At 39.2% G+C, this 21,310-nt stretch overlaps 1 protein-coding gene across 9 annotated transcripts in view; it reads right to left on the reverse strand.

Annotated features, from left to right (window-relative positions):
* NTNG1 (netrin G1) overlaps positions 1 to 21,310 on the reverse strand; it is a 320,260-nt gene that overhangs the window by 69,149 nt on the left and 229,801 nt on the right. For all 9 annotated transcript variants that reach the window (XM_073896222.1, XM_073896226.1, XM_073896224.1 and 6 more), the window contains 2 exons: positions 20,609 to 20,781; positions 8,470 to 8,496 (listed from right to left, as the gene is read on the reverse strand). In XM_073896222.1, coding sequence (XP_073752323.1) covers positions 8,470 to 8,496; positions 20,609 to 20,781 — 200 coding nt within the window. The remainder of the gene's footprint in view (positions 1 to 8,469; positions 8,497 to 20,608; positions 20,782 to 21,310) is intronic.

Genomic DNA, 21,310 nt, shown 5'->3' on the forward strand with positions numbered 1-21,310 from the left:
TCCATTATGTGGATGCCTAACTTTCTGAACAATCAAAATTTAGAACCACCAGCAGTCATACCTTGTGGAAATCCTAATCTAATCTATGCATAACTCTGGTGGGATAAAATTTTATGTGCTGATTTTTCCTTGGGAGGAAAAATGTCCTGAAGAAAGATACTGAAATTTGTGGTCTCTTCTTAAATTCTTACAGTATGTTACTGTCTTTGCATACATGTTGCAGTATTTGGCCATCATGGGATTTTTAACTTAGTATCTCATTTATTTATTTATTTATTTATTTATTTATTTATTTATTTATTTTTTAAGTAGGCTTCACACCCAGTGTGGAGCCCAATGCAGGGCTCGAACTCATGACCCTGAGATCAAGACCTGATCTGAGATCAAAAGTCGGACACTTAACCGACTAAGCCATCTTATTTTTTTAAAAATTTATTTTTCTTATAATTGCAAGGCCAAGTAAGAAAACAACTTAAAATTAGGCAGTTACTCTCCTTTTGCTCTTGTTACTCTAAGATCCTGGCTCAAATAAATATTTAATCAATATTACTAACAAATGTTTAATTCCCAGGAGTAAATTAGGCACATTGGAGGTGATATTAATAGTACAATTGAGACAAATTCTGTGTTATTATATCTGGTTCTAATGAAAATCTTTGTATAGCATGTAGCTTCTGAGAATTTTAGCCAGTGGGCCACTTGTTTTGAGTAGTTGGAAATTACAAATAGAAAACAAAAATTATACTGCATTAAAAGTACTGTATTGCCTCTTTGGGAGAACTGTGGCAGAATTTATTAATTTCGTTTTTTCATGAATTAACTAGGGTATATCTATGGGTCAATTCTAAGGTCTTGGAGTGGTAGTTTGTTGCAGGGCAAAGGGTACTGTGAGTCAGAAAAATAGGGTTTGGTCCCAGTTCTACTACTGAGGAACTGTCTGGCTGTTAATTTTTCTAGATTTCAGTTTCTTATCTGTAAATAAAGGTGGTAGACTAAAAAATCTCCACAGTTTCCCTCAGCTGTTAAGTTCCATCACTCCAGTGGTTCTCTCATGGTCTAGCAGGGTCCCACTCAAGTTCATGGAAGGATGAAGCCTATTGCTTTTTGGAGAATCTAGGGGACTAAGTGGGAAGGGAAAATTACTGCTCCATGTTTTGAGAGTGGATATTTTGACTGTCATAGTTTAACCCAAACAGGAGTTGAGAAATTATTGGGGCAAGGGGAGGGATCCCCACATGGGTCCAATGGGGTTGTAGATGGCCAGTCATTCAAGAATAGCCTTTTATGGAAATCCTATTTCTTAAGGAAGCTGGCACAATACATCTGGGAAAATGGACTGGACTCATCTGGATGATCTCCTTGACTGGACTCCAAAGACTGGCTCTAGGAGTATGGAGACCATAACCACATACTCCAAAACTGTCCCCCTAAAAAAAGAAACGAAATATCTGGAATGTCCATCAGATGCTATTACTTTATTGTCACTGTTGAATTTTCAAAGCACATCTATGGGAGGCTTAGAAAATATCTATTTAGGGGAGATTTTTTTAAAGATCTGGTGCGTGTAAGTAGAGCTCGGGCTGGATTAGAATCCCAGTTTTACTACTTGGACAAACTCCTTAACTTCTTTTTGTCTTTCTCTTCGGTAAGATGGGGATGATGCCATTATCTGCTGGTTGCTCTCAAGACTCAGTGAGTTAATATTTGCTTGACATTGTAGTGAGCAGTCAATAAATGTTAGCTCTTATTATCCCATTTGTGGTTGCTGTTGTAATAAAAATCAGATTACTGTAGTATTAACAGTTCTTGCTGAATTGAAGTAGAGAAAATAATGTGCTCCCCTTATGTTTTGCAATCTTAATTATTCCCAAAGTGAATAATTCTGGTATGTGAAAAAAAGCTCACTTAGGATATAGTTTACTTTAGGGAATAATCCAGTTTTAGGGTCTCTATTGATTAATACTCTTGTTCAGAAAACAATAGAAATGATTTTGGGGATGCTGTGAGAAAGATTTGATTTTTAATATTTAAAGATAAAATATTAATTTCCAAGTTTCTTTCAGTTTAGAAGCACATCAGTTTCAACTATGAATCAAATATATATCTTACCTGAATTTTGTTTTTCATTAGGGAGAGAATTCAGAACACTGTTATGTGACAGTTTGGTTGTGGCATTTCAAACTCTTTTTTGTGAATCAGAAAAACTGAGATTCTAGTTATGAAAGTGAAACTTTGGAAGAAAATTTTTCTTCTCTGTACCCTAAGGAAAACTCTGCACTGTACACTGGAGAGAACTATGTTGGAATTGCTGAAATCGACCATCTATTCCTGATGCCACAGTTTATCAAGCTAGAAGGCCAACTTGAAGCAGAAGGCTAAAAACATTTTATTCATATCAAGAAAGCTTTAGAGGTAGGGTTGTTTTAGAACATTAAGTCGTCTTCTATCATCCATGGCACTCCCTTCGCATGAACTGTAGGCAGCTTTTAACTCACTTTGTGGGTACCCTTTAAAAAACAGAGTAAATTGTGACCATGATCTCCCATCTTTTTTTTTTTCTAGAATGATGTACCATGTAGAATTTCATATTTTAGTAGTTTCATCAAATGAGAAGGTGTATTCTAATATCATAGTAGAATGTGAAGAGTCCAAATTTGGAAACTGGACATTGAGCTGGAATCCCGCCTTGACCACTGTCCAGATGAGTTCGACAATTCTTTTAAGTCTTAGTCGCCTTATCGGTAAAATGATGACGTTGGATGAGTGCTCTTTAAGTTTCCTAAAGATACTAATTTTTACTTAATTTTTTGGCTCTAAAATATGGTGGGAAACAGGGTGCCACCATGGATATGAAAAGCCACTGCTGAGGGGATGGTAGTGAGCCTTCTTAAAAAATCCTTCTTCCAGGAGTGTGTGAGGAAAATATTAGGTGGAGGCAAAGTCACAAGGTCCCTTTGGGTTTATATAGTTACTGCTGCTATTACTCAGGGAATCTGGAAACATTATTGATGCCTAGAAAGGAATCTATAGAAAACCCTAAAGCTCTCCAGAAGAAATCCCTAGGGCCTTGGAGGTAATCTTACCATCTTCACAGCAAGCTGCCTACGCTCAGAAATACAGTGTCATTAAGCTGGTGGGGAAGATATAGCTTGATGTGATAGTGGTAGGCCTGTCCTTCAGATGGCACATGGCATTTTATTTTTGCTATAAGTGACTATTTCGATAAAGAAAAAAATTTAGATTTTTACTGTCATACAATATGTACAAACATGTTTCACAATTTGCATAGCAAATTTCACGAGCTGTCTCATGTTCTAGACTATACTTGACATCTCTACATTTCCCCTTTTCCTCAGAATACTGAGGATGTTTAGTGGTGGAGGAAGGGCATATATTAGTGGGGTAGAGGGTCACAGTCCCCTACCCCCTCTCCTCATTCATGATGTTTATAACTTCTGTTGACAACACAGTGAGATACCAGAAAATGAACCTCTGTTTTTCTCCAGGACGCTAAATTTCCCTGCACAAAAATTCAGGGATCAACAGGTTTAAGATGCAGTGTGGTGGATTGGAAAGAGTCTGCGGTAAGAGTAAATAAATCTAGGATTTTTCTTTCTAACTTGTTCCACTTGGTATAAGGTTATGAGCATAATAACTTTTGGAGTCAGATAGGCCTTCCTCGTCGTATTATATTGGTCAAGTTACTCGGCTACTCTGAGCCTCAGATTCACCATTTGTAAAATGGAATTCTGTAGACATACAGGAACATCTCCCTCCAGTTCTGAGTGAAAGCTCTGTCTAACTCTTCCCAGGAAGTGAAGCAGTTAGTTGGCCAGCTCCTTATTTATACTCCAAGAAGATGTCAACGATACCCACACACTTAGTGCAGAAGTTCACGGTTACATGTCTGAAGGTTCATCATGGGACCTTTCAGAGATCTTGGCAAATCTTCGGTTAAGCTAGGAATTTCCCAATGACCCACACAGAGATAACAGCAAAGGTACAGATAGCAGCTCACACTTAAAAAGTGGCTTGACATTCTAACTTCACCTGGGAAGAGGTGAACGCATGAAAAACGTCAATTTGCTCATGGTAGGCAATTGTTGATAACATTACTAAACCTCTCCTTTTCTTTTTTCTTTTTTTAGGTAGGGGATATTTCCCCCTCCTTCACTGTAATATTTGATGTAATCTTCAGGATTAAAGCAACAGCTATGTCCTAATGTTCATTCAGTTTTAGGATAACCACAAAGGTTTCATGAATGTGAAATGCTAGTTACACAAATATGAAATGGATCTGTGATGAGGATACTGGGCACATGATATAACAAAGTCCCAAAGGCATTTCACCTGGGACCTGAGCTTTCCTTCCAGAACATCAGCAAACAGTTCAAAATTAATGTAACACACCATGCAATTTGCCATATAGCTACACTAGCCTGATCATTTTTTTCCCCTCATTATATAAAACCTAATTAGTTAAAGGGCAATTCAAATGAAACTTTTATTTGGGGGATTTAGAAGTATTAAAGCAAAGGGAAAAAAAAAACCAAACAAACACTGCAGCTGTCTGGATAGCATGAACATGATTATTAATAACCCTTGGGTGGGGAAATGATTAACCTTGTTGTTTTCCTCACGATCCAGGTTTCTACAGTAAACGGGTACTGAACAAAAATATTTGGATGCTGTCTGGAAAACAACTTTTACAAGGTCTCCAACTGGCATCAAATATTTTTAAGTGAGAAAATATATCTGGGCTTTCTCGCCAGGCTGATGGATCCCTGCGGGTAGCACTTCCCTTCTTTAATGGTCCTGTCAATTAAATCATATTAGAGATGAAGTTTTAACTCCAAGATGAAGGTAATGCTCATTATAAGAGAAAACAGGAAAATGGAATATTTCCCTGAAGTGAACCATTATTTCTAATTGAAAGAGGTAGAGAGGAGGGGACAGCCGGACACCTCCATCAATATTCTATGTTTTATATACCATGATCTCAATCACTTAAAAGTAATTTGAAGAAATAATGTATACTTGGGTTCACAGAATGTTTACATTTATCTTTTGTTGCTATTCTAAGACATATTTTTTATTTGTTAAAAAATGCCAAGTTATTTGAAATGGTGTTTCCTGATGTGATCTTTCATGTCAGTGGCTGGCCTACCTTTAATCTCTGAGTCATCTGTCATTTCCTTTTTAAGTGATAATCACCCACACAAAGCTATTTGCACATTAGGCCAGTTCTTATTCTAATTATGGTCTTTATAATATACTGTTTAACGTAATTAGTGAAATCACTTGCTTTTCAGGACTAAGGATCAGATAATATATGCTAGAAGGTAATCATTAGTTTATCACTCTAGCAAAAACATCCACACCAAACCAACTATTAATTTGCATCGTCAGCATCAACAAATGTTCACTTGGATAAAATCGTGAATGTTTACTTCTAAATGTGTGATACATTTTATGTATAAAAAAAAAGAAACCTGAATGAATTACTGCCACATTAGGTAAAGTAAAAACAGAGATCACAAGGCTCGAATGACTATAGATCTATTTTGGGATTCATTAATTGCTGACAATATCACCAGGATTTTTTCAGCCATGGCCAAAGCACATCAAAATGACCAAGTTTTTAAATCAAGAACCTTAGAAATGGTTGGGAAACCTATTTCCTAAAAAAATAGACAACAGCAGGTACAAATGACCTTAATGGGAAATTTGTTTCAAAAACATTTTTAGCAGATGATCGGAAAGGATGACCACTCTGTCCAGGCATTTGAACCTTAATACTGGTATTGACAGTTTGGGACTATCCTGAAATCTATTAGGGCTCCAAAATCTTTAGTCATTTTGTGTATAGCATATGTATGTGAACTTATGGTTACATACATCAATAATTTACATCAATAATATGTATCATTCACTTGAGATATGCTTTGATGATGGGAGTCTCATGGGTGTTACATCTGTTGTAATGGCATTGTCTATATACTGGGTGGAATTATGCTCGTTGATTCCTTCTTTGGGAGAGAGGGAAAAGCCCTGGCAAACACCCAAACTTAGTTAAAAATTCCAAGCAACTCCCTCTTTTCTGGCGTATACCTTGGAAACCCATTCCTGTTCCCTTTAGAGTAGGTATCGAGTCATCTATGCGTGAATTCTTGCCCCTTGGAGCAAAGGAAAGGAATCCACTAGTGTACCCAATGAGCACCTTATGAGCCCACAAAGAAGGAAGGTGTGAATGCCATTTAAGCAGCCCAGAAGATCCTATCCTATTTGATGGTTTTTATCATAAATCTCTTGTCTTAAAAGCCAGCAATCAGCAAGCTAGTTGTGTGTGAGGTTGGGTGACTCCTGGCAGCTTTCACACCCTGTTTGCTGGAGAAATCTGGGGGAACACCCACTATACTCCAAGCAGAGCAGCCAGGGGCCTAAGGAAGGCAGGTTACAAACTACTGTTTTATTTGCTAGCGGGTTTTGGTTAGGTATTAAAGAGTTAAATTTTCCTAGGTTCCTGATAATGAAGGTGGATACATTTTCCAAAGGCAAAACAAAGCATCCTTTCAGGTCACCACTGATTTCGAAATAAAACAAAGCAAAACAAAACTGGAATTTCCTGACTCAGTGTGTAAAAGGTCAACATCTGCTGATGCTCAAAGATGGGGCACGTGGTGGAGGCGGCCGGATGAGATGTCGAGTGAGCAATACAGTCAGAGATTCCATGCAACACACGACTGACACTCCAAACAGAAACACACCCCAGCGCCCAAGAACTACTTTCCATGCATCCATTTCTGAAAATCTGACAGGTCAGACTGCCATGGCAGCCTCAATAATCCGTCTCAGCTGTCTTCCACTTGGTCCCCTTTTGTTCTAAGATGCATATGTAGATAAAATTGTCAAGGCCTGAAAGGAGCCCACTGTGTGTGTGTGCGTGCGTGTGTGTGTGTGTGTGTGTGTGTATACACACACAATTAGGCAAATGCCAGGGGAGATACTAAAGCAGAACTTGGAGACTATGAGAGCTGAAAGTTTCACCTGCACATCTGTAGCATTAATGCCATTTCAACAAGATCATAAAGACCAGGCTGTAGCATTAGGCTGGGATCTAAAAGGATGTGAACACTACCCCTATTTACAAAGCCGCTGATTTTCATGGCATTTCACATGTCTAATGCTTAACAAATCTGTGTCCAGACCTATTCACAAGCTTAAGTAAACTGGCTCGATGTACAAGTTGGAAGACCTGACTGTGCATTTATAAGAAGTGGGAAGTTGTTTTTATCCAAATTATCAGAGTTTTGCGTTCAAGATGGTTGTTGGGTATTCAATGGCTGCTGTTTACGCTGCAATCACCCTGGGTGGCCGGGCACCCATGATGCAGTCTGTGAGGGGTTGAGACCACAGTGAGAATTCTCCTCTTCACCTACAGTGCATAATCTCTGCCTCCTCAGCACTGTTTGGAATAGGTTATTCAGCAGTCGTGCAAAGGATTTAACCATCAGAGAGAAAGGGTGCGAAATATAAAAACATGTGAGATCCTGCCCTGCAAAGCTGTGGGGCATTTCCTTAATGAGCATTTCAGGCTTGGTGTGGGGTGTCATTGTTTTATATGTGAACAAGGAGCTACAGTCTGGCTCTCCCACCATAGCTGGGAGAATGCTCTTTGCCATGGTACTGGAGAAATGTTTCATAGAGGCTTGAAGAGGGATTTCTCTTTTAAACTGCTTCTATTTCTACTAAAAGACTTCTTGCAGAAATTTCAACTAGCTGGATTCCTAAATTCTGCATCTGTTTTTTATACCCCATTCTCTATCAAACTTAAACTAAGTAGTCAGGAAAAGATGGATCACTGTATTTTTGGAGGGAGAAATGGACATACTGATTTTTCTCCCCTTCATTCCTCCAGAAAGACTAATGAGCACCAACCTGCCTCTTTCAGGCCTTCACAAAGACTGGAGTATAATAAATTACTAAAATTCCCTCTGGTTTCATGGCGTTTTCATTGGGTTCTGATGAATATGCCTAAAGCGTTCATTGGTATTCATTCTCTGCTTTTAAAAATTATGGGAGAAATCCATATCCAGTCCTAAGGAGAAAGTTCAATTTGTTGTCCATTACTAAGTATGGGTAAATAGGACTATTTATATTTTTGCTAAATGAGCTATGGTTACCTAAGTAATTACACCTCTGTAAAGGTAGCCTTCCTTCATTGGTCAAAAGCAGTCAAGAGAGCCATGGTACTGCCGTATCCACGGGGAAGTTACGCTTCGATAACTATTTTATCTGCCCTCTCACCCTATTTGTGCAGAGAACACACACAACAGTTCAATTCACAAAGAAAATACCCTCTTACATCAGAAATGGACACTGGGAAAATAGACCTTAGGAGCTCAACAAGGAAACAAAGCTAGCCTAGACTTGGTTTCGTGACTTTTTTTTTTTTTTTTTTTTACTTACTACCGATACTGGAAATACTGGGGATACCTGGAGAGAAAGAAAAGAATAAAGAAAAGCTATTAGACAGTTATTAATACATGCCATCTTTAACTTAATATAAACATCTCAGAAACTTAACACTTAATAGCATTCAGATCATTAGGAAATATGCATAGAAAAAGCAAGATATCTATTCATCCATCAAAGCCATTTTGTTTTCATTCTGGAACTCCCAAACTTAGCAGGGTTGGAAAATGAATGCTCAACTTCAACAGCTGGTTCAAGGCAGCTTCATGATATCAAACATTTTGTGCCTGCCTGTAAGGTTAATGAACATTTGTACATGGTTCAAAACAGATTTTAAACCAGGCTTATGTTCTGGGCATAGAATGCCAAATATACACTATGTGGACCTGTACAACTATACCCATGTATGCACCAGACCTCTTTAGATGTGTTATGAGATGCCTATGTTAGCCGTTGAAAGTCATTTGGCTCTTTATTTGATTAATTTCACAGAGCCATCATTTCTAGTCCTCTTTTACTTGTCAGATACGTGGATTAAACTCTGTAATAGAAACTTAATTGAGCAGAATAATTCAAGAATACATTAGGTTGTTCATATTGATTATGGATTTCATCCATTCTCCCAGCTTCCACTTCAATTTACAGGTTGTGCGAAGGTGATGGGACCATTTTGGAATGCAATGGACTTGGTACCAACGTGGACAGGAATTTAGTCTGTCCCCTGAAAACTCCTAGCCAAGAGCAGGGGCACGGGAGGCAGGCTGTCCGGGTTTGAAGCTTTGCTCTTACACTCACTGACGGTGTGACCTTGGGCAAGTTGCTTATGTTTGGTTTTCTACCTCTTAGGGCTGTTGCAAGGATACACAAATGGATGTATGTAAAGTACTTAAGGTGTTGCTTGGCGGGTGGTGGGTACTCTTCTCGTCTTTGGTACGGATTGCTGTTATTGATACAGTCAGTTCACCAAGCAAATAACACTACAATAGGTATTGCTGATGAAGAGTCAGAGATTTACAACATCCCTGATAAATTTGGGTCATGGTGCGGATGGGAGCTGGGGATGGGACTCAGACAGAAGCAAGTGAGAGTCCTGTTTGGCTATGGACCAGGTGGGTGATTTCAGGCAAGTTCCCAGCCTCTCTAGGCCTGTTTTCTCACCTGAAAGGGGTTAATAATATCCACTGCATAGGGCTGCTGTGAGGATTGAATGAAATAATCCATAAAAATGTCTGACACATGGTACATAGCCAATAAGTGATAGCTATTAATGAGCTGTGCAAGCTTGTTCTCCACATCACTGAAGTGTACTCCTAACAGGTGGTAAACGTAGGAATCATTAAACTTCTATTTTTGTATTTATCTTCGAACAACTGCCCTCTGCTTGTTTTAACATTTAACATTTAACATAACAGGTTTAATCATTGTACCTTACTCAGAGATTTCGAGCCCTGTAGTCTTTAAACCCAAGAGCTAGTTTCCCATTTCTCAATGGGGAGGGGAGAAGGAGGAATTAAAGTTTACCATGATTTTTTTTTAAAAAACCTCGGAAGGAATGAAATTTTTATCTCTAGCTATTAAGTACATTCAGAATCTCTTGATTTTAAATGCACAGAGTTTAGGGTGCTTCAGCTTAATCACTGATCACTCTTCCACCAAAAGTGGAAACTGGATTTCCATTTCTGTGTTTTAACTCTGTTCCCTGAACTGAATTTCGAGCTGAATGCAATCTCTTCAAAGGGCTGCTGAATTCCTGACCCGACACTTCAGCCAACTCTCTTCGCTGCAGCGTGACACTGACTTGGTACTGAATCTTTCCTTTTTTTTTTTTCTTTGTTAATCCCCTGTTGAGTGAGGTGTGATGGCAGCATCTTAATTTTAGAATCAATTGCAGAAGCTCCAAATTACCCCGTGTTTGAAAATCCGGCTCCATTGGAACGGCTTGCCTTTTGTAATCTGTCAAAGACAATGGGAGTTGGGGTGGCAGGAAGAGACTTTCCAGGTGTTTTCAAACTTACAGGGAGTTAGAGGGCCATGCATAATGCAAGGCGAAGTTCTCAGGCTGTTTGGCCAGATGCAATGGAGAGCAAATCTGCAAGACTGTTTGATGCAGTACTTGCTGCGGCTGAATACTCTAGAAAGGTGCAGAAATGTTTCCATTCCTTTGGGGATGCCAGTGCAGGGAGAAATGTTCACTGCCGCTATACAGAGCTCGCCAAGCGAGGCTATTATGAGATCCTATTTTCTTCCTGAAGATGTTTTCTATTACCTAACATTTTGGATGCTTAATATTCAGCTTCTTCCTCATTTTGTGGCTTACAATTTTTTGAGGTGCTGCCATGTGAGTCGCTTTCTGTTCCATTGCTGTAAAATGGGAATTGCTTGGAAAAGATTTTTAAACTTTTCAAAATTGGGATAAAGATTTTTGAAGTAGCAAATAACTGGACACCAGGGGATGGCCATTAGTATGTTTTCAAATGTTATATTTTTTCCCCAAATGGTCCTTATTGTAATGTCCACTTTGCTTTTTGTTTCCTATACACAACTAAAGAACTTAATAAACCCATTACATCCATTAAAAAGGCTACAAGCAAGCCATGAGGAGTCTTTCAGATGCCTAAGGAATAAGACAAGAAGGCTACAATTCATTTCATGAAAGGTGGGTTTTTCTGGGCTCTCGAAGGGATGAATCAATGAATGCAATTTCATCTTACAACAATGACAGTGCCTATAAACCATGGGAATGAGAGTCAGATTATGCTCAGGAAAACTGTTTAAACACACGTTGCCAAGTGACAAGTGTTATGTAAAGAATATTTTTACCTTTAAATATTGAGCTTGGAAGTTATCTCTTCCCTTCCGCTTCATCTTCCTGATGTGAATTAGCCACTTCCTGTGATTGCGTGCCTCCTTGTGCAGGCCTCCCTGAGAAACTTACCTACTTATATTTATAATAGTTTGTGTGTTTGCCTGAGAGGTCGGAGAGGCAATCACCATGTCTCATTCTTTTCTGTATTTCTAGTGTCTGCCGGGAACAATGCCTGATACAGAAGAGCTGCTCAAAACTTTATCACTTGTTACCAAGAATTCTCTATCCTAATGAAAATACTTTTGGTCATAGTATGATCTTGTCCCATATAAAATGTTCCACTGAAACATTTCTCAGCATTCAGTATGAATGGATATTTTTGTTCTCTCTGAACACTTCCTCCATTCCAATAGCCAGAGTTATATGATGTACAGATGCCCCTCACAACTTTGCCTTCCAGAAAGTGCAGAGGCTCAAAACACAACCTGGTGCTCAACTGGGTAAAATCATTTCATATTTGGCTTATTTCCCTTCTATTCCTTCTCTCACACCTTCCTTTTAAACTCTTATTTGGATACTCTTATTTGCATTTGTCTTTTTCCCTAAGCCACCCCGGAGCAAATACTGATGTTGTGGGGTCTAAAGTATATTCAAATCTGGGACGTCTCTTTGAGAAAAAGGATATTAACTTTAAAAGATAAAATTAAATAGAAACTAATTTTTTTTAAAGTGTAGAAGGATTCTTGTGAGGAATCCTGAAATTTAAGCTTCTTAGGTTAAATCCATCTCTGAAACAACCTCAAAAATACTTGTGAAAGATAAATAGATGATAGGTAGACAGAAAGGAAGCAAGATACCAGGTAAGCCAATTCAGAAAGAGTAATTTAAAATGAAACACAGAAAGGGAGTTAAACAATAATCTCATTGAGCTTTTCACTTTGCAAAAGAGGAAACTGAAGGCACAAACAGAAGCAAGAGCCTTGTCTAAGTCCACACCTTTATATTCAACATTGTTCCTAATTCTTGTCTGCTGAGACATTGCTAACCTTGCACTGAGGAAATGAAGCCCAGGTATGCATGAGCTTCACCAGAAGGTTCTGCAGCACATGGCATATGAGTTTAATACTACTGCTTCTTCTAAAAGAGAAATGCTACTTCAGTCAGAGACACACATACATGCTGAATAAGCCAAAGGGCTTTGTGTGCTAAAAGAATGAGCAGGTGCTCAGCTTATAGGCACTTATGGTTAGTCCCTCCTCCACTGGCCTTCTCCACTCCTATATTTATTTTAACGTTTGTTTTAAAGGAATTCTGCTGCAATTAGAGAGATGAGAACTTAGTAGAATTATATAATTGTTTTCTCTTCCTCCTCCTCCTTCTTGCAATTTTACTAACCCTCCCACCAAATAAATGGCTAAAGGGGGCATAGTTAGGCAACATGATGGAGATCTCAAAAATAAACATCCTGATCTTCTGAAACAGATTGATGTAGTGCTAAAAGCCATAACTCCTTCTGAGAATCAATGCAAAGTCAGCAGCTTTTCATGGAGGAAATCAGAAGGGACACAGATTTGGCATGCCTCAAATTGAGAGGAAATACTGCCCTTGTCGTGATACATGGCTTGTAAAAAGCCCATCAAGTAGATGACTAGATCTTCAGAAGAAGCCAGGCTGCAGCCATTGGGAGCTTTAACTCCAAAAAACCCAGTCGAAGAAGAGGTGGGTGATGAGGAAGAAAACATTCTGCAGCCTCATTTGTTTTCTGGAGGAATTATTTCCAATGTCCTTCCAGTCCCAGTTCTTGGTCCCACTGTGTTGATAGGAGGCACAGTGAGTTGTCTACTAGGAACTTGAAAGTGGAGGAAATAAAGTTGCCTTCACAGAATTGTACCGTGAAACCATCATATAGATGATCCAATCAAAGACAGCTAAAGTCATCTTACAGCAACTAAGGGGTCTAGGACCTGAGTGTATGTATCAGACTTGACAGAGGTGACATCAACCTGAGGTAGCCTATTGACATATCTGAAGAACGGGAGCACAGCCAATCAGAAGGGGGAAGCATAGAAAGAAGAACATTTTCAGGCATATGGTAGCCCTGTTGGCCTACCATTGTCTCAGGAAGAGGGAGGGATAATCTATAAGCTCTCAGACCTACAGAGTTCTGTTGGCATTAGGGAGGCTGACTCTGAGGTAGGATGGATGTGTCAGGAGGTTTCAGCCTCATGTTATTAGCATTCGAGTCATTTAAATTTCCTGATCCCATGCTTACCCAGCAACCTTCTGATTATTATCTGGCTCTGCAAACAGTCTTAATTACAAAGGAGAGAATACACTGGTCATAAGGACTTAACTCTTCTGAATACCATCACAGTTATTTCATATTCTGGATGAATAAATTGGGATTTGGACACAACTTATGTCCCTAGATAGTTGCTATTTCCAAAGGGAGAATTTACTCATCAGGCTGGGATGAGTCCACGCGTTAGATCTCAGTGAAATTATGATGACAATAGCATCTCACTTAATTGTGTGCTTACTATGTGCCTGCCTCTGTTCTAAATACCTTAAATGTATTAATCCATTTAATTTTTATCACAACCCTATAAGATTAGCACTCAGGCTTATTTTACAGATGGGGGAAACTCAAAACACAAAAAGCTTGCCCAAGATCATCTCTATCAGTTGGGAAGGAAACTGAGATTTGAATCCAGAGGTCCTGGTTCCAGAGCTTGAGCCTATTACCACCACTCTATACTATCCCTTAATTTATTGTATTTATCTCCAATTTTCAAAACACAAAAATAAAACAAGACAAAACAAAACAAAAAACAACTCTGAAAACTAAAATGTTTTTTTTTCTCCCTAAAATTCACCTGCAGCACAACATATCATGCTCTGAACTAATTTGGTGGCATAACCTGACTGGAAGGGGTATGAGGTGAGAATAATCATGGGTTTGTTGCAGAAATATTAAAATGTTTAATTAAGTGGTGCTATCCCATATTGTGCTGTGGGTATGGTTATAATATCTACATCTACAATATATGTATTACAGAATCTTAACAATTTTGAATTCCAAATCATACTTGGTCCCACAAGCTTTAGATAAGGATTGTGGATTGGTGGTTGTACATGCATAATTTAGTATTCCCGTTTTAGATATTGGGCCAGGAGCTGGATTCATATACATAAGGCTCTAAGAGGAAAGTACTCTCTTATTGCGCTGATGGAATTGGGGTTCTGAGCCTGAAAGGCTGGTGGGCAGAGCCTGATAGTGCTCAAGTCACTGAGGCCATGAATGCCAACTGGGGGAGGTCTGTGAAGATCAGCCAGCCATGAGCACCAATGAAAAAAAAAAGTGAGTCTTTTTCCCATTTTATTTCCTAAAATAGCTGACTCTTCTTGTAGAAGATTGAAGACCCTTGCGTTAGAGCTGCTGAACTGTGAAGACCACACATTCTAGGAGACATGGGAAGATGGATGGGAGTTCAATGTACCCATGTGCACATTATAGCATTACTTAGGTTTACTTATTCATTGACCAAATAGTTGATTCCACAGACATTTATAAAGGCCAGGAATACAGTATGGTCCCATTCTCAAATTGCTAACATTTTAGCTCTTGAAGTCAGATAGAACTGAGTTTAAATCTTGTTCTGTAATGCATTTGCTGTGGGACCTTGGGACAACTTACTTATTAATCTCTGTGTGGTGTGTTTCCTGATATGTCAAATGTGGATAAAAATTGTACATACCCCATGAGGACTGTTGTAAGGATTTAATGTAAGAAAGCACTTAAAGCCCTTCGCAAAGTATAAAAGCCAATGGTAAACTTAATAAATAGAAGCTACCATTATTATTATTACAATTTTGGTTATAGAAAGTCAAACGATTGTAAGTGTACATACACTATCGAGAATCTAGAGCAAAAAGAGCAATTGATTTTGCCTGGGAGGATCTAGGTAGGCTGCACTGAGGAGTTGACATCGAGGAGCAGTCTTGCAAAAGGAGAATTATAATAAAGAGTGAGAGAAAGGCAATTGGAGAAAGGAATAAATCCTGTATCCAGCATGTTGACTTTGAGATCTTCGTAGACAGGTGGAAAAATCGGTCTGGATTCACAAGAAGGATTCCAGGCTATAATTGACTGATTACTATTAAACCAGTATCACTAAAGAACTAAAACCACAGGAATAGATGGAAAGCAGGGGAAAAAACCTGCAGACTGAGAAGAGGTGGGGTGAAGAGCTTGAAAATTTAAAGCAAGGGCAGACGGGGAGATTGTGAAGGCAAAGAAATAACAAACAGAAATCTAGGAAGAGAAATAGGAGAGATCAAGTTTAGATAAAACTGGCTTGTTTAAGCAGGTGTCAAAAGGTTCATACCCCAGTGGAGAACAGAGGAAGTCACTGAACTTTAACCTGAGAAGCAATATAGTGCAATGTGCAGTCCTTGGAGTCAAGACAGACGTGGGTTCAAATCCTCCTTCTCACCCTGACTAGTCATGGAAACCTTAAACAAGGTACTTGCGCTCAGCAGTCAGCAGATTCCACGTCTGTAAAATGAAACTAATAGCATCTACGTTATGAGTGTTGTGAGTTAAGAATGAACTAATGCATGTAAAGCACTTAGGAAATTGTCTGGATAATGACACACACATGTGCACACCTGGGAAAATATAAATTGGTCAATGCGAATTTAATACTAGAGAAAATAATAGAATGATCATCAAATTACTTTCCATTACTCAGAGGAGCCCCAGATATTGTGTAACAATTCAAGTTGGATTTCTGAACAAACAAATAATGTCAATGTCAGACCAATTTAATTTTCTCTCTTTGAAGAATATTAGACTGTGTAGGTAAGAAGAAAGTGAAAGATTGAACACAGCAGAAGTGAATGGGCTTTCTGTCTGTCTTCATGACATTTCTATCACTATGCTGTAGAAATTGTTTAGAGCAAAAGGTCCCCAAAATAGTGTTTTATAGAAAGTTATTAAGTGTTCCATGATCAGTTATGTTTGGGAAACACAGGGTAAAATAGGTTACTTTACTATAGGATTCTCAAATATTTTAAATAAGGTAATATGAATGTTTTAGAGTCTTTTTTTAAAATTTTATTTATTTATTTGACAAGAGAGAGAGACACAGCGAGAGACAGAGCACAAGCAGGGGCAGTGGGAGAGGGAGAAGCAGGCTTCCCGCGGAGCAGGGAGCCCGATGTGGGGCTCGATCCCAGGGTCCTGGGATCATGACCTGAGCCGAAGGCAGACACTTAACAACTGAGCCACCCAGGTGCCCCAAATGTCTTAGAGTTTTTATAGTTTACAGTATTTTCCAAACTTATTTGCCATTGAATTCTTTAAAAGGTCATAGAACACACCTTTGGAAGCAGAGGTGTAGATAATATTATAGTATCTTCCTTAAAGTTATAGTTTCTAAAGGTTGATGGTTGAGTTTTCAGCATCTATATGTAGAAAAATATTGTGTGTTATTCCATAGGATTCGGAAATTTAAAGAGGTGTTACTTAATACTTTTATTCATGAGCTGGACAATAGCAATCAAGTGAATCATAACGAAGCATGAAGTTGGACAGAGTTGCTATCTACTTGGAAGGCAGAAATGAAATTCAAAGGACACTGAGAATACTATCAGAAATAGAATGAAGATCAACAGAAAGATGTCTTATAGAGAAGCATAACCTTTGTAGAAAAATAAGGAAAACATTTTTTCATATATATATATATATGTATGTATATATATATATATGGCTTTAAAAGGCCAAGAAAACACACTGGGTCTCCAAGGAAAAGCATGGTGTATAAAGATATAATCACAAGAGTTATTACATCTTGCCTTTACAAGTCATTGTATTGAAAAGCATAGGGACATGTGATGTGTCTCACAGAGTATAGGGATGGCTCTACTTTAGAATGCTATCTGTATTCTTCTCTCCTGGCTCTATACACTCCTTACAAAAGTGGCCTTGAAGATGCTCCAGAATTCAGGACTTCCAAAGTCCTATGATTCCCAGCAAAGTCCTGGCTTAGGGTACCTTTGAGTGGTGGGTTAACTGTCTGTGAAGGGAGATCTTTTAAGTTCCTGGTTTAATGAAGTCCTCTGATTTCTTCTGCTAAGAGCGGGCAGGAACTGACCTTCCCATTAAAAAATGATCCTGGCTGTTGAGATTCTGCTCAATCAAGAGATTAGCCAGGAAGCCTGGTGTTTCTAGCCCATTTAGGAGTTGATGTTGAGGGTTCAGAGATTGTAGCCACTCTTTTTATAATTCTTGGATTTTGTATTAGGATGTGGCATATCCTAAGCGTTCCTCTTAAATGACTCATGATGTACCACCTAGAGTTGTGTGTGTGTGCGCATGTGTGCACACAAGCATGTATGCATATGTGTAAGAAAAAGCTGATATGAAATGAGAGTCAGTGCCAGAAGTCCCATGCTTGGCTGACATCTCCACACTAAAAAATTAGAAGATTTCAAGCGCAAGCAACCCAGTAAAAGACATGAAAATCTTATTATATGAAAATGGAATTTGATGATGTTAATCTGGAGAAGAAAAGAAACTGGGGTCAATATAGCTCTTTCACTACTTAAAGAGAAAAAAACTCTTTGGAAATTACGAGATACTCAAGAAACAGGTGAACTACTAAGAAATAGGTTTTATAACAATTAAAACTGTCCCATAATGAACAAGCATGCCTTATGAAAAAAATCCTAAAATTAAAATTATCTTTGAACACTTATTTTGTGACAGGTGTTATGCTGAACACATTACATGCAGTAGCCTACTCAATTCTCTTAAAATCCCTATGAGGTAAGAACTGTTATTATTCTCGCATTACAGATGGGAAACTAAGTGTTGGAGAGGTTAGTTTACTTTTTCAAGGTCACACAGCTGGTGAATAGATAAACTTTATTTGATCCTGTAACCTGTGTACTAAACCACTGAATTGCTTATTTCCATCCCTAGACATTTTAAAGCACAATCGGATGTTTCAGAAATTTAGTTTAAGGGGTTCTTGCTATTGTAAGGCTTTTCCATTGCAAGACTGAACCACTGCAGTCATCTCTAAAATGTTTATCTAATTTCTGGCATATTGAAGACTGAAACATTGAATTGAGCCTCCTTGGGCATTGTATCCCTCTGTCATCTTCGTATTTTATTTTAAAAAAGATGGGGGCGGGCGCCTGGGTGGCTCAGTCGTTAAGCATCTGCCTGCGGCTCAGGTCATGATCTCAGGGTCCTGGGATCGAGCCCTGCGTCGGGCTCCGTGCTCAGCAGGGAGCCTGCTTCTCCCTCTCCCACTCCCCCTGCTTGTGTTCCCTCTCTCGCTGTGTCTCTCTCTGTCAAATAAATAAATAAAATCTTAAAAAAAATGGGAAAAAGTCTAAAAGTCTAGAGAAGGCCAGTAAAAACTAAGGGATAGGTGGGCAACGGAGTCCACAAAGAAAATTGCAAGAGGTTGCATTCCTTTGGCCAGGAAGTAATTGGTGATCTTCTGCAATATGCAAAAGATGCGGGGTACATCATTTCCACGGAGAATTAACAAACATGTTATATTCCACGGAGAATATAACAAAAATATCCATTGCAGTGAAAAAGCTTGGCTGGTGCAAGAAGGGGACCCCAGTGAAAATGTCTTGAAGTAAACAAGACTTTGAAGCTCAGTTATGGGTAGAAGAACAGTCGTGTGAGACTAGAAGCCAATGCAGCCGCAGTTCAGCCCACCTGGCTTTCTGGTCGCCTTGACAAGTTGGCCAGCCCTGAGGTTGAGCCAGAAGGCTAGCAAGTGTTTGTGAACCGTCTTCTTTAGTGGGACAGGACAGAACTGAGGACGGTTCAGGAGCAGACACTGAAAATGAAATTGGAGCCACTTTCTCTTAGGGAAACCTTTAAAGTAAATATGACAAGTGTGGAGATAGGGATTCTTGGTAGCCGGCCAGAGGGGTTCACCAACAAATAACCTCATGATTCCTCCTGAATTCATGGGTCAATGGCCCTGAACAATTAAGGACAGCCAAAAGAGTCTCTGTTAATAAAATTGCCTTGAAAAATCAACATTTCTGCTCAACAGAGCTTTATGTATTAATTTTAGGAGCTAGACTGTCCGTTTTATTCTTTAACACAGAAAGAAACTGAACACCCTTACAAATAGGGATGTTTTTTTTTTTTTTTTAATCTTTTGGAGAATATTTTTTCTGCTTCATAGAAATTTTATCATAATTTCATGCCCCCATACTTCCTGGCTTGTTATTCACTCCATTACTCTTACATTTAACTTGATAAGGTCCTGGATCCTGTGATATTAGTTTTTAGGTTTTGTCTCCTCACAGCTGCTGCTTTGAAGAACCTGGTAACATTCTTAGCCTCGCATACAGCCAGTGGCTTTTCGGGCCCTCATTCTCCCACTGCTCACTGTCCTGCTATTTCTGTTACTTCTCACTTCATGGGTATATTCTCAACCTCACCCTCCTCTACTTTTGACAGAGGGCAAACCTGGGGCTTTTGCAAGTGGCTAATGGGTCCATCCGTGGAATTGGGCAGTTTATTCTGGAAATAACCATGTCTCTCCCTGAGCATGTCACAGCATGTTTTCCTCTGGATCTTCAGGGATTTTAGTGGGGCACACATGAATGGTAATGGAGCATCTCTCACGGTTCCTGGAAGCACTGATAAGCCCTGTGCTCTTTTCACATGAACTCGGACATTCCTTTTCTTAATGTAATACCTGCAGGCCTGCAGTCACGCTCTGTATCAGAAGGTGGCTTCTACTGACAGGATCCATGCCAGGCATGATCTCAGCTGCTGGCATTTGGAAAAAGCCAATTATTTCACCGGGCAGAGTTAAGCCATAGTCAAAATCAGACAGGGAAGCATCTTCTGGACAAAGCATCCCTCAAATTACCCAGTAAGGGAAATGGGATTAGAAACATTTAGAGAATTTCTCGAGTTGCTTATGGCTAAAATTAAGTTCCCGTTGGGAGTTTTGAAGGCTGTTGTTATCTTAATAGGAAATTAATTTGGGGGAGGAAAACAAACATCTCCTGTTTCATCCACTTAGAAAAAAATTTCTCCCAATTTCCATCATTTCCCAACCCATTTGATGTGAATGTTGGAAGACGGAATTTAACAGATGATCCGAGTGTGAAAATGTGCTTACAAGTGGTGAAACAGAAACTAAAGCTTTAGCTGCATTTTGAAGAGGAACAGGGTAACCGTAAGAGTAAAAGCACAATTGCAAGTGACATTGAGAGGAACTATCAGCTCCTCTTGCACAGAATACAGTGTTAGAGAGCAAAGTTACTCACAGGTATTTGCAGTGCCTTTAGGGATGGGGAGATACGAGCCTGGACTCCAAGGTCGGCCCTGATAATTCTTCTTGCATTTCCCACAGTCTGGACCTGTGGTGTTGTGCTCACATTCACAGGTCAGTTTGCTGTTGTCATACACACACACAGTGGCGTGGAGATTACATTTGCACCTAAGCAGAGGAGAGACAAGAGTTCATTGTAAGTCCAGTTGGTCTTAGAGATCACGGAGGCTTTACCCATCTATCCCCTGGGGTGGTAGCTCATACACCCTGCAGCGTTTGCGCTCTATAGAGGCTCTGGGCAAAATGTAGATCTGTAGGCCCTACCCTCAGAATCTTTTCAACAAGGGGGGGAGGGTGGGGTGAGGATATAGTCTGTCTCATACCACACTTTGAGGAATCCTAATACCAGTCATTATGTTTAGTGGGGGCCTGAAGGTCCCGTAAGACAACTGTGCTACAAAATCAAGGGTTTCCCAAGAGGTGTCCAGAATATTGCCACCAGTGAGCAGTTTTCCTGCAATATTAGCAAATCTATGACAATTTCATCTGGGTTTGAAGAGCAATGTTATCTTCTGTTTTTCCTTAAACCAGAAAGACAATTCTTACTTGTTGAAAAGGAAAGACAACCATGCAGATGATTTGCTATTCAGGCTTATTTTATAGACCCACAGAGATCATAACCATAGTGCCCACATTC

Source organism: Callorhinus ursinus, unplaced genomic scaffold, assembly GCF_003265705.2.
Source record: "Callorhinus ursinus isolate GAN/ISIS: 27379988/994484 unplaced genomic scaffold, GSC_fseal_2.0 scaffold9, whole genome shotgun sequence".
Lineage (NCBI taxonomy): Eukaryota > Metazoa > Chordata > Mammalia > Carnivora > Otariidae > Callorhinus > Callorhinus ursinus.